This window comes from Rhinolophus hipposideros (genome assembly GCF_964194185.1).
Source record: "Rhinolophus hipposideros genome assembly, chromosome: 14".
Classification (NCBI taxonomy): domain Eukaryota; kingdom Metazoa; phylum Chordata; class Mammalia; order Chiroptera; family Rhinolophidae; genus Rhinolophus; species Rhinolophus hipposideros.
Window position 1 is genome coordinate 34,764,162 of NC_138060.1, and position 13,400 is coordinate 34,777,561.

Below are 13,400 nucleotides of genomic sequence, written 5' to 3' on the forward strand. Positions count from 1 at the left end.
AGTAGTCGAGCTTGGATGAGGCCTCTTCTGACTCCTGGTTCAGTGACTCATGTAGGACAACCTCTGTCTCCCACCACCCAGAGCGCAGGGTACTTACCCACGGTCACACAGGAAGAGGTAAGCACCCTGGTCACCTACTGGAATATTCTATGTGCTCTTCCTTGTTGATTAGGACACCATGGCTCTTTTTCCTTCTTCTTCTAGTTTGTCTTTTTGAGATGACACAGAAGGTACTTTATAAATATCAATGTTAGTTACATGAGTAAAAGATTAAGGAACTAACTTGCTCAAGTAAAGGCCGGCTGTGTCCCTTGTTTATTTAGACGTGGTATTCTTACCGTGAACACCACCTCTGGTGTCCCCTGAAGGGTCCAGGGTGCCCATGAGACTGTGTTATAACAACCACCTAATACTGAGTTCCAAAGAGCTGCACTCTCGTGAATTCCAGGATGTATCCTCCAAGGCTAAATGAAGGGTCCAAGCATCTAAGTTGTTTGCAAAGGTTTAGGTACTATTATTCTGTACAGAATGGTAACACTCAGTGGCTGGGTTAACTTCAGATTTCTCTGACCCAAAGATATTTCCAATAAAGACCCGAGCTTTGGGGAGGGGAGGATAAGAAGGGGATGTACCCTAATTGATATCAGTATCTCCAAAGACCTGAAGCGAAATGATTCCCTTTTGGAGAAATCACAAACATGTTTTAAAGGTTTTAGCTTATCAAATAATAAATTGCTAATCCTATTAGCTCATCATTTTTATAAAACCCAATTTACTGTTAAAATAGAGTAAACAATACAGATGGATGTTAGGTGGTATTAGTACTAAAGGAAAACCTAAAAGCTATTTTAAAATGAGAAGAATACAAAATGTCTTAGCAACTTAGTCCTCTGGCTAATAAAATAAGTTTATTTATATATACATAGTAGCTGAATTCTGTCTATAAGGAAAAATAAGTCATACATCCACATATGTATATATAACATATGTATCTTTGATTACATATATTATATATAAATTTTACTTTACAAACAGCTTTCTATATAGACACACACATATTGATACAGTAAATGCAGCAGCTAACAGAAACATTATGATTAGGTTAAAAGGTCAGACAACAGCACACTAGAAAATTAATTTCAGAACAACATTTAACCTGCTTCTTTGTGGGTTGAAAAGTCTTTGAAGAGAGACAACCACTGAACTCATGTTAAGTACGGTCATACAGCATTGAGAGCACACATTTTTGAAGGCCATCTTTTTTTTTTTTTTAAGAGGAAAATGTAGGAAGACAGGAAACGTCATGATAAAAGACCACGGCAACAACACAAACGTATGAATCAACATTCAAATTCAATTCCCAATCTGACTATAAGAACATCTATATTCAAAATATACTATCAAACTATTTTTCTTTTAGAGAAAGGAAGTGTCAAAGCAGTTATCTTTTGTCCCAGCCACTATCTACTAGGAAAAAAATGGAGAAACAGACATTTCTGGAAGGCCCTCTCTCATTTCTGAGGGTCTGACCCGTTGGGCAAGCTGGATGCAGTGTGGGAGTAGGTGTACGGCTACCCACCGACGGGAGCAGTACAGGAGGACTGGAAACGAAAGCTGGGTGGCGAGTCCATCTGATGACCCCCCAAGTGGGTCTGCAAGGCCAAGGAGGGAGTGAGGTAATGATTCCGCTCCCAAATGATCACGTTGAAATTCTCGTTTTTTTTTAAGATGACAGGAGGACGACTTAGGAAATTACAGCTCTACACTTCAAGGCTTCTTACAGAAATGTGCTCCTCAAGGGCATAGTCCGATGGCCTCTTGAGAAAACGAAGCTGAGTCTCAATACACATGTGACCCTTAAAGAAGGACAAGCATTCTCAAGCTCCAGGCTGGGATCCGCATTTAAACCCTCTCCAGACAAAGGCACGAGCGAGCGTTGACTGCAGATGTGGGTGTTGGAGAGGATGCAGGCATGTGCTCAGAGGGGAGCCGTTTTTCATGAGGGAAAGGCAGTCCTGTCAGCACAGCGGAAGGTCCCTGTCGTGTGACGGTATCGGGATGTTGCCTTAGGATGCCTGAAGAACTGCAAGGATTCCGGAGGGCTGCTGCCCCTGCCTGCGTCTGCTCGGACGGACTTGCACGTGACAGCCAGTGGTGCCAGTGTGAGGCTCCCGGGCACTCATCCGCTGCGGTGATGACATGTCCCCTGTCCTGCTTTAGTGCATGAGTCTGTCACCTCTTCCCCCCAGGTGGCCCTTCACGGGTGTGCATAGGAGGGGGAAGGCAGGGGGTCAGATGGAATCAAGAGGAACCAGAGCTTTAAGAATCACACAAAGGGCCGGGCTCATGACCATTGAACACTCTGCTTCCACAGGTCAGTCTCTTCCCTGACCTGCCGAGGGCTGCTGAGACCCACAAGTGCTCGAGGACAGTGATTAAGAGAAGCAATCAATGCAACGGCTTTGCTTAGAAACACCTTTATTTTATAAAGCCACGGATCGTTCTGTAAAGTTTTTGTTTTTAAACCACACTTATAAAAAAGATGTTGACAATTCTTAGGGAAAAAAAAGCTGAAAATGTTTCTCATTAAGTCAGGGCTACACAAAGATTATATTCGTAATATATATTTGTATATTTGTAATTTAGAGAGGAAAGGTAGGGAATGGCAAAGCGAGGGCTGCCGCACTTAGATCTCTGATACCTGATCGGTTCCCACAAATAGTGTTTCTTGGCAGAAGGGGTTAACCAGGACCATCCCAGTGTGTCTGTAGTCGCCATTGGCTGGGGAGCGGGGCTCCGAGAGCTGGTCCTGGGGCGAGACAGGGAGGAGATGGTGTGAGCAGGGAGGGTTCTAGAGGCAGCCATTCTTAAAGAAATGTATGTACCCACGGGGACATTGATTTTCACGTGAGATTACTTGGTAAACATTTTTCATCATCCTCACTGCCAGTGCTGAGGTGCAGAGCCCTCTTTGCTCTTCTTTAGATTTTTAGAGCAGCTTCTAAAAAAGATTTCCTGCTTCCTGAATCACTCCCACCTCAGGTTGCCAGAAATGGTATTGCTCTCCTTGTCAATTGCTCTCCTTGTCAACGTTGGAGAAGGCTCCCTGTTGGCCACACACACAGTGCATGGCTCACGGCGCGAATGGGCAAACCCTGGTCCACTTGGGCCCCAGACTCTGCTTCCTGCCTTTCTCACAGACCTCTGTGAGACCTTGCTGCTTTTCCTCCCTGAACACACTCTACATCTGCCCACCTCTTTCCTCTCCTGCCACCACCCGGCAGAGCCTTCAAGGGCTAATTCCTGCCCTCCTGAATCCTTGCCCCGTTTCTTGTTGATGTGCTGAGGTGAATGGATCTGAACCTCTGTGTGACTGCACAGTAGGTGGTAAGTGAATAATTCAGTCTGTCTACACAGCTCCAGGAGTGGAAAAGCCTAGAAATGAGCAACCCACGGCTCACTGCATCTCAATGGCTGTGGCTTCAACTACCAAGCACTGCAAATATCTGTGGACCACGAACCAGCTGTACTCAGACTCAGGCTCAGGTGTCGACGTAGCGGAGAAAACAGCGTAGCTTTTTCTATATCTAAACAACTGGAGTCTCAGAACTTGCAGGTGATTTCAGGGCAAAGGCTTATCCACAAGACAAGAATTTCCTTCAATGTTTTGGAATTCGTTGCGTGCCCATCTGAGGGGTAGACATGGGGCCAACTCTGCAGTTCGGGTACACAGGGCATGTCAGTGAGGGGACAGAAATCCTCCTTCTCTACTGGGCTTTTGGGTTGAGCTGTGGGGGGGCACTTTGGAGGCTAAGATCTGGCTTGTTGTTTTAGTTCTCGTTGTGTTGACTGAGGATGAACCATGTGAGGACTTTGCATAAAAAAGAGAAAGTTATTTAGGAAACAATTCCGGTAAGAAAGAAGAAAAAAAGGAGGAGGAGAGGAAGGAAGAGGGAAAAAAAAAAGCAAGCCAGGAAAAGTTTCCAAGCACCTTTTGGGCATCACAATTTTGCCTGCACGGTCCAGACTTATGTCTTGCTGCTTTCAGCAACCCAGAAAGGGAGCAGAGCACCAGACAAACCTGCTTAGGCAAAGCACTTGGCAGCCTCCAAAGTTGGCACGTGAGTGCAGGTCCTGCGGCTGTGGAATACGGTGGAATGTGCCCTGTGACCATATGATCACTCTGTGGGTGGTCTGCAGTGCACATGTGCGCCCAGAGAGTTGGAACAAACTGCAGCATTACTCTAAATAAAGCACAATGAGGAGAGTAGACCTGCTGGGAGGGAAACTGATACAATCCACTCTGAAGCCAAACTGAGCGCTGTGCTGTTGGTTCTGCTGTAACCGCTGGATTCTGAGCTCATGGCTGGTGGGGGCAGCCTCCTTCCAGGAGCCTCTGGCTTGTGTCCCATGGTGGCCCTCGTACTCTGGGCCAGACGACCAACTGGCCCTTTCTATGATATGCTCATAAGCACTGTCCTTCAGCTTTGGTTTTCATTTATTGATTTATAAAGAGAATGTGAAAAATTTAGAGTCCAGGGATTCGCAGCCCACACTCAAAGTGGTGCCAGTCCCTTTGCCAAGTCACCCATTTTTCACTCACTGCAATAGTTCTCAGGTACACTTTCGCTATTCGAAATGTACATTGACCATGCTAACGGTCAGTACCTTCACGAAGCCTTTCTCTCTGTTTGTCCTGCAGTTAAAATTTTTTATTGAGTGTCCACTGTGTATTGGGCTTTGGGCTGGGTGATGGGTAAATCATGAATAAAACTTTTGGTTCATTCATGTGACAAACATTTACCCAGTGCAGAGCCCGGTTCCTGGTGCTGGGGCTAGAGCAGTGAGTAGAACATACCAGTCTCCTGCCCGCAGGCAGCTTCCATTCTAGCAGGGCAGACAGACAACAAGCCAGTCAACAGAGAGAGTGATGCGGTATCAGGTGGTGAGACGTGCTCTGAAGAAAAATAAAGCAGGGAAGGGAATAAAGAACTGGGGCTGGAGGGGGGCTTCTAATCTGTATAGAGCAGCCAGGGAAGGCCTCCTTGAGGAGGCGAGAGTGGAACAGAGACCCGAAGGACGTGAGGGCTGGAAGTAGCCAGGAGCAGAGCATTTCAGATAGACACAAGAGCAAAGCGCTAAGGTGGAGATAAGCAAACTGTGATGAGGAACAAAATGGTCAGTGTGGCTTGAGTATTTGATCAAGGGGAAGTCTGGCAGGAAGGGTCACGGAGAGGGGCAGAGGCCAGCCCCCGATGGGTCTGGTAGGAGGAATCTGGGTTTTGTTCAAAATGCGGAGGGGAGCCATTTGAGGGTGGGGAGCCATGGCTGACATGAGGTGCTGCCTTAAAAAGACCGTCTGTCTACTGTGTGGAGGACAGACTGCAGTAGGCAAGACGGTAATGGGAAATCCTATCTTCAGAAGCTACTGCAGCAATCCATGATTTGAGTGACGATGGCAGCCTGGATGAGGGGTATAGCAGTGCAGGTGGTGAGAAGCACGGCTGTGCAGGAAGAACCAATGGGATCTGCTGACAGACTGGATGTGGGGTGTGCAGAGGAAAAGGCAGCTGGCAGTGCCATCTACATGATGAAAAGCAGCAGGTGAGCTTTTGGGTCGAGAGGAGGGAGTCAAGTTCAGTCTTGGGCATGTTGACTTCGAGATGCCCATTAGACAATGTGTATAGCTGGGTATATGAGGCTGGAGTTCAAAGCCAGAGAGAGAAACTGGTAATCAACAGTGTAGAGCTAGTAGTCAAGTCATGGAACGCAGCAGAAAGAGAAGAGAAGCAGTGGGAGGAGTGAGACTGGTCACTCCAGTGCCAGTGGTCAAGGAACTGGGAACCAATGATGGAGATTGAGAAGGAGCTGCTGGGAGGGGGCGAGAACCAGGACAGGATGGGGCCCCAGAGGCCAGTGAAAAAACATCTGAGGAGGAAATGACTGACTGCTGTTAAATGTTGCTGGTAGATTGAGTAACAGGAGTGCTCAGAACTGACCTCTGGGTTTAGCAATGTGGAAGCAACTGGTTAGGCTAGCGGGGGTGAGAGATATTAAACTAATATCAGACCAGCAGCTACATACTTACAACTTTGATAAGTGCCATGATGGAAAAGCATAAGGAGTTGAGGTCATGCGATAGGAGAGCTGAACCCAACCTGGCAAGTGAGGGAAAGGCTCTCTGAGGAAGTGATGGGAGACTGGGACTGAATGGTGGGTAGGAGACAAGTGAAGGGGGTGCTAGGGAGGGACGGAAGACGTTCTGAGAGAGGGACAGCTCATGCACAGCCCTGCAGTGAGATAACTTGGTAAAGGAGGAGAAGAAATCCAGTGTGTCCAGAGCTTAGGAAATGGGAGGAGAGGGGCATGACGTGAGGCGGGGAAGGAGCTGGAGCCAGGCCCACCTCACAGGCCCTGTAGAAAACTCTGAACATTACCTTCAGAGCAACAGGAAGCTACTGAAGGCTTCTGAGTGATGTGAGCGACGTGACCACATTTATGTCTATGAAAGCTCACCCTGGCTGCTGTGGGAGGGGCCTGTGGGCGTAGAGGGGCGTGTAGCTCCAGAACAAGTCTTCTCAGCTCTCACTGCCTTTCCTTGGATGTCCGCCATCTTTCTCCAGGGCCATGTCAAGTGCGTCCCAGTTGATCTTCTTGTTTCTAGTCTGTCTTTCTGTCTGTCCTCCCATCCATGCACCCATCCATTAAATTACCCTTCCTTTCCTTCCTTTCCATTCATTGATTACATATAGAGTGTCATCCCCAGGCCATCAGCACCATCTTTCTAAAACTAGGTTACACAAAACTCAAAACTTTCAGTGACCCTCTGTTGCCCAAGACTAAAGTCCATTCAACCCCATTCGAGGGCATGCCTAATCCATCTACCTTTCCTGTTGCACCCTGGCCTCTGCCCACCTTCAGAGCACAGCCTCTGAAGCCAAAGCCCAGCTGTCTCACTGGCCAGCCAGGTGTTTCAGGCCAACACTTCCTTCAGTGCCATATCTAGCACACATCTCCACCTTTCCTCAGGCTATGTCTTACTGGAATACCTGTCAAAATCCACTCATCCTTCCTAGCATCTCCATTGTGAAGGCTTTCCTCTCCTGGGTTACCACAGCTCTCTGTAACTCTTCTTGCATCTCCCCTCATTTGTTTTGGTTTTGAATGATGTGTGGGGTCCATACCTAAACCACATCTTGGAACCTGGGCCCGTTGAGAGCAAGCTCTCATCTTCACAGTCCCCAGAGAGTGCCTGTCACAAAACGGGTCCTCAGTGAATGTTTGCTGACTTGTTCTCAGAAACCCAACGTCTCAAGAACAGTGCTTCCAAACCTTTCACATGTGCATGACGCCCCTGGGGCTTCTTGCTAAAATGGAGACCCTGATTCAGCAGGGCTGGGCGGGGTCTACAGCCTCCTCGTGCTACTGCTGCTGGTCCGTGGACCACACTTTGAGGGGTAAGGAGCTAAGAAATGAGCAGACGCTCCGCGGCTCTCTCTGGAGCCTGCACTTTTCCGGGGCCACGGGGCCAGCACTTCCAGGGGGACCCCCTGATTTTGGGCTCATTACCTCAGAGGTTTCAAGGGACTGGATCTCCCTGGGTAACTCCACTGCATGCTTGTTGAAGTAGTCCATGGTGATGGCATTGTTCCAGTAGCTCAGGTTGTTCTCCGGGTTGGCCGTCTTCTTCTTCCTCCGCAGGCAGCACACGGTCAGCAAGACGGCTGTGGAAGGGGTCCAAGTTAGGGAGGGGGAGGCAGGCGACAGGCGCGGAGCCAGCACTGCCAACTGACAGAGGCCAGTCTCTAGGCAGGGCTGTGACAGTCATATACTACTTACCCCATTGATTAATTCGTTTGTCCGTTCAACAAATATCTATATATGCTGAGTGCCTGCTTTGTGCCAGGTGCTCGGGAGATAGGGAGAGAAAAAAAGACAAAGCTGCCCTGCTTTCATAAGCTTCCTTCCTAGTGCGTGTAAGGAGGGGTGTAGAGGGAGTCAGACCACTTATAATAAACAAAATGAATAAATAAGATAAATCTAGATAGTGATAACTGTTAAAAAAAATGAAACTGGGTGAAGTGAGAGAGACAACGGAGATGAGTTGAAGGAGAGAGTGCTTTAGAGTCATCACGAAAGGCTTCCCTGAGGAGGTGACCTTAGAGCTGAGAAAGGAAGGTGGGGAAGGAGCTAGCCATGTGCAAAATGGGGGCAGTGTGTTCCAGGCAGAGAAAACAGCATGTGCAAAGGGCCTGAGGTGGGGACATGCTTCATATGTGTGGGAAAAGGGAAACATGGCTGGAGTGGAGTGAGGTTAAGAGGTGAGGCCAGAGCCATGTATTGAGGCTGCATCCATAGACTTTAGGGGCAAGAGACTTGGGTGTCATTTCAGTTTTCTGTGGAGGCTGCAGTGTTACTACTGGAGTCTGCTCCAGGAAAAGGCCTTGCTCTTTCAGTGGGAGGGCTCTCCAGAGCTTGGTGGCACAGAATGGCACAGAATGGCATGTGTGCTCTGGGATGCACTGCTGCTCAGAGGAGCGGGAGGCTGGCAGAAGGAGGTGCAGAGCCCAGAGAACTTTACAAAACGAGTCTGTGATTCCTGTAGAATCACCGGGCAGAGGTCTGCGACCTGGCATAACAGCTGCCCTGACATTACCATTATCATCGGCATAAAAAAAATAAATTAAAAGCTGTTAACAGTTATATAGCATTTATGTGCCAGGCAGGGTTCCAAACACTTTATAAATACGAATTCATTTCATCCTCTACTTGACTCCACGAGGTCAGTACTATTAGGGCTCCCATATGACAGACAGGCTCAGAGAGGTGAAGTGATTTGCCCAAGAGCAAACCCAGACATCTGGACTCTGAAGTCTGTGCTTTTAACCACCCATGGTTCTGTCTCACAAAGACATGCCAAAGACTAATCAGGCCACGGATGGGCCTGATCAAGGCTCTGCACAGCTTAACATGTGACCCTGTCCTTTCAGTCTCAGACTCTGGGGTCCCAGGCAGGAAGGAGAATGTTTGGATGCTGATGGACTTGTGTGGACAGAGTGGCTTGGGCATGCTGGCAGGGAAGGTTTCTAAGGTCGCAGAGGTGGGATGGCCTGTGCAGGCTCACAGTGGAACAGGTGATACAATGATAAGGATGACAAGAGCCCTCTTGGGGAGAAGCCAGTAAATGAAAACTGGGCAGCTGGGCAGCTCCTGCCCAGGCTCACCACCACCAGAGCCTGTAGCTGAATCTCCAGGCCAGGGGTGGGCAGGGCTGCGCCCAGCATCCTGGAGGTGCCAGCCATGTGTGCTAAGGAGAGGGGACCCCAGGCTGAGCTGTCCACAGAGACTGGCACCATGATGGCAATGGCCACCAGGGGGCAGCAGAGGGCCAGCTTTGTCCACAGAGGCCTGAGGTTTGGCCAGCACCAGAGAGAACTTTGCATGCAAGGGTGTGGGTGGGGGCAGGCAAAAGCTGGCACACACACAAGCTGAGACCTCAGGGCCCACACCTCAGACTTCTGTGGGAGGAATTCCCTGACAGAGGAATTCTGGAGCTCTCTTCTCAGCTGCTGGCGTTGCCAGCATCTCAGCTTGAGAAGGCCTCCGGACAAGAGATCTGGCAAGTTTCCATTTCATCCAATCTGCTTTGAGCAAAAAGATTTCTAATTTGTTCACCATTCTACCAGGTCCCCTTTAAAAAATTTTTAAAAATATAAAGGAAATTTCTGAGCTAAGAGGAATTTGGCTGGCATAGATGTGTTTAAATTTTGTGAGTCTTCTTTCCTTCCTCCTTCCCTCCCTCCCTCCTTCCCCTTTCTTCCACTGGTTGAAGGAGGCATGGGGGTGGGGTGGGGGAGCTGCTAGCTGACTTGCCACAGGTCACAGGGCTATGAGTGGCAGGGCTGGGCCAAGACCCCAGGTCTTGTCTCCCTGTTTCTGGTGTCCATATTTTCACTATCCCGCTACCCTGCTCCTGGAACTAGGACAGTGAAATAGCGTGGGGGAATTCAAGCAGGTAAAACAGCAGCCACAATGAGAGGGTTAGGCTGCAGTGAAACCATGCTGCTAACCTGGGCTGGCACAGGGTGCAGAGTCTAGGCCCCCTGACCCCCCATGCCCAGTCCAGGACTCCCTCTAAGTGCACTCTGCCCTGGCTCTGGAGCCTGGGCCTGTTTAAGACACAGGACCAGGATCTTGCCTGTGGGAAGGGCTGGCACTGTGGCAGGATGGCCTGGGGATGGGAACAGGGACTTCTCTTCCCAGCTTTCTCCCCTCACGTGGTGTTAGTGCTCTGGGCCTGGTTATATTTCTCTCAGGAGTTCCCAGTCCCTCTCAAGTGGCATACTAGAGAGTGGGCCTCTAGTAGTTTCACTGGCATACTAGAAGTGGGCCTGGCTATAGAAAAAGCATGGGCCTGCAGTCCAAAAGACCCAGGTTCAAGTCTGGCTCTGCCACGTGTTCACTAGGTAAGTCACTTCACCCAGCTGGTTACTATGGACCTCACAGGGGTGTAATGAGTTACAGAGATAGTTCATGCAAAGTGCCTAGTGCAGTACCTGACACCCAATAGGTACTTAATGGAGGAGAGTTTTCTTCTTGTTCTCCCAGCATCTTCCACAAGAGAGATGTAGAAAGAAAAACTGGGCTGTGTGACTGCTGGGTGGCTCATGGCCAAGGCTCCACCTGTGGTTTACAATTTTCACTATTTCTGTGGTCTGACCTTTCCTCGAAGCAAGAATAGTACAATTCAGACTCATATATTCCCAGCACTGACCTAGCCCTTTACAGTCTGGTTTAACCCACACAGTAACTGTCTGAGAAAGGCACCGTTACTCTTCCCATTTACAGAAAAGGCACCTGAAGCTCACAGAAGTTAACCCAATTGACCCTGCTCACTGAGCTAGTTTCCTGACCCCAAGTCTCTGTGACCCTCAGGTTGATGCCTGCTGTCCCACAGTGTCCTGAACATGGAGGGAACGTACCTCAGGCAAGTGGAAGCACTTTGTACACTATAGCTCTGTGCAAACACAAGGTGTTAGCCACCCCCTTTCTGATTTAGTCAAAGCTTCAACTGCTGTTTCTCCAAAGGCAACAGCTGTCAAGACTAGAGGAGGTCAGTGGGCTCCCTGTTTCCTCAAGTTGTAAACCTGGAGTGAGAACTAAGCAAGTTCTCTTGGCTTCCCAGGGATGTCCGCGGGGAATTGTCCATGGCTTGTCAGATGTGGGACAGGAAGACAGAAGGTCGCTGATTTTAAGATAGAGCCCTGGGTACTGTGTTAATATTTCTGGGAGGGGCATGATTCTAGGGATGGTACTCACGGTGACAGGAAATGGAAATACAATCCTACAGGTGCCCTGAAGAGTCAACCTTTTCAAACACCTGCGAAAAGCGCTCTCTCTGTGGCCTGTTGGAGAATGCACAGCAAATCCGAACAACAACCTAAATAACAATCACCACTGCCATTTACTGAGCACCTTCTTGATGACAGACACTGTGATAGGACCTCAGAGGCATCATCTCTGATTTTCACAGGAAGTCTTTGGGTGTGGGGGGTGCTGCAGCCATGAAAATGCTCCGCTCAGATATCCTGCTGCAGGAAGTACGGCTCAGGGACAGACCCAGCTGCCGCCTACTGGCCCCACCACCATGTATGTGCTGAGGCCATGCTTCCCGGGCTGCTCTCAGGTGTGACTGGCTGTAGCAGCCGTACTAGTTCAGGCCTGTTCCTGCAGGACAGGGGGCTCCTCAAGTGGCCTGAGGACTCCCACCGGCCTGTCAGAAACGTTCTTGAAACTGTGCTGCAGTCCAAGACTCTTCCTATCCAGTCCGCGCTGTTCCCTTTCCTTTCACAGATGCCAGACCCATATTCCACTCTGAGGCTCTCCCTGCCTAATTCAGTCCCTTCCTTTACATGTCACAGGTGTTTCCCCAACAAATCTCTTGCAGGCCTAATCCCATGTCAGTGTCTGCCTACCGAAGGCCCCAGACTAACGCAATGGACACTGACCCTATTTTTACAGGTGAGAAGACACTGGACCAGTGAGTAAGTAACTTGTCCAAGTCCCACAGGCTACAAGTGGGAGAGCTGGGATGACGTCCAGGTATGTGTTTGATCCCCAAGCCAAGTCTTCCTATCACACCAGGCTTCCTCTCTAGTGATTCATGCAGGTTTAAAGTTAAGAAATGAGAGGACAGGGAGCTCTGACATAGTTCAGTGAGGCCTCTTCATTTTCTACATGAGAAATCTGAGACCTTCCAGGGAAGAATGGCTCCAGGAGTGCCAACCTGAGGGGTGAGCCAGGCTGTGGGCAATCATTTCTCTACTTGGCGGTTGAGGGAGAAGGCCCAGGGAGGCCTCTGGGTATGGAAGGAGGCCAGCCTGGACATGAGGCTATGGACCCAGGGGAACCAGGTCGAGGGGGCTTTCTGTCTGGCTCCCCATCCTGGCTGGTGGGAATATGACTGAGGAAGCCCAAGGAAGTTCCCACCAGGCGGCGCTAGTTGGGAAGCACAGAGAAGAGGTGTGTGAGCGTGGGCATGACACTCTGGTCCAGCTGAGGTAACACCCCCTGGACAACCTTGCCTTTCCCTGAGGATGCTCCCCCTCCTCCTCCTTCTTTGACTAGTTCATGAGCCCCAGGGAGACAAGCCTCTTAGTCACACTTCCTTCTCGTCCCAATTTGTTCCATTCTTTTCATTGGAAAGAGTAATTCTGACCCAGGTTTTCTTATATAATAATTACAAAGTCATTCTGGGCTTGTGAGAAAAGGTACATATATAAATTCAGATTTGACTACCATTTGCAGAAAAACTAACATAGCCAAGAACCATGTTGGCCCAAGGACATGGTGTCTCTTTGAATACTGTTACTCCAGTATTGATACTCCAGTGACATTTACTGCACATCTGGAAGGAAGCCAGACTGGGGCAAGGTGCACATAGCCCCTCAGACATCCAAGGTCAGCGAGAGGTGCTACTCTGCTTCTCTGCTTCGGCCAGGCTCGACTTGGATTGGTGATAAAAAAACATCAGCTGGCCTTGTTTCTTGTTGTCATCTCCCATAAAGCCTCCATCTTTTTCCAGGGAGGTTGGGTGAAAACATTCTCAAGAATGGATGTGGCATGTGCAAAACAGGCCAGAGTGCCTGGTAGAGACACAAAACTGACATCCTGATGGGAACCCAGAGCACTGACAGTGGTGAGTGAGGATCAACTCAGTGCCAGGCCCTGATAGGGGCTTCTCGCAAGAGGTGGCGGGCTCCATGTGTCCTGATGGTGGCAGCAGAGACCAGCTCAGGAGCTGCTCGTCTCCTCTGCCCCAGCCAAATGTGGCCTGGATCCAATCAATTTTGGTTCTCATCTGAAACCATGTGTGGCTGTCTCTGGCATAGCTCAGGAAA

At 49.4% G+C, this 13,400-nt stretch overlaps 1 protein-coding gene across 6 annotated transcripts in view; it reads right to left on the minus strand.

The window, feature by feature from the left end:
• Positions 1-2,461: 2,461 nt before the first annotated feature.
• TMEM108 (transmembrane protein 108) overlaps positions 2,462-13,400 on the minus strand; it is a 263,053-nt gene continuing 252,114 nt past the window's right edge. For all 6 annotated transcript variants that reach the window (XM_081072359.1, XM_081072354.1, XM_081072356.1 and 3 more), the window contains 2 exons: positions 7,570-7,724; positions 2,462-2,809 (listed from right to left, as the gene is read on the minus strand). In XM_081072359.1, coding sequence (XP_080928485.1) covers positions 2,687-2,809; positions 7,570-7,724 — 278 coding nt within the window. In that variant the 3' untranslated portion in view covers positions 2,462-2,686. The remainder of the gene's footprint in view (positions 2,810-7,569; positions 7,725-13,400) is intronic.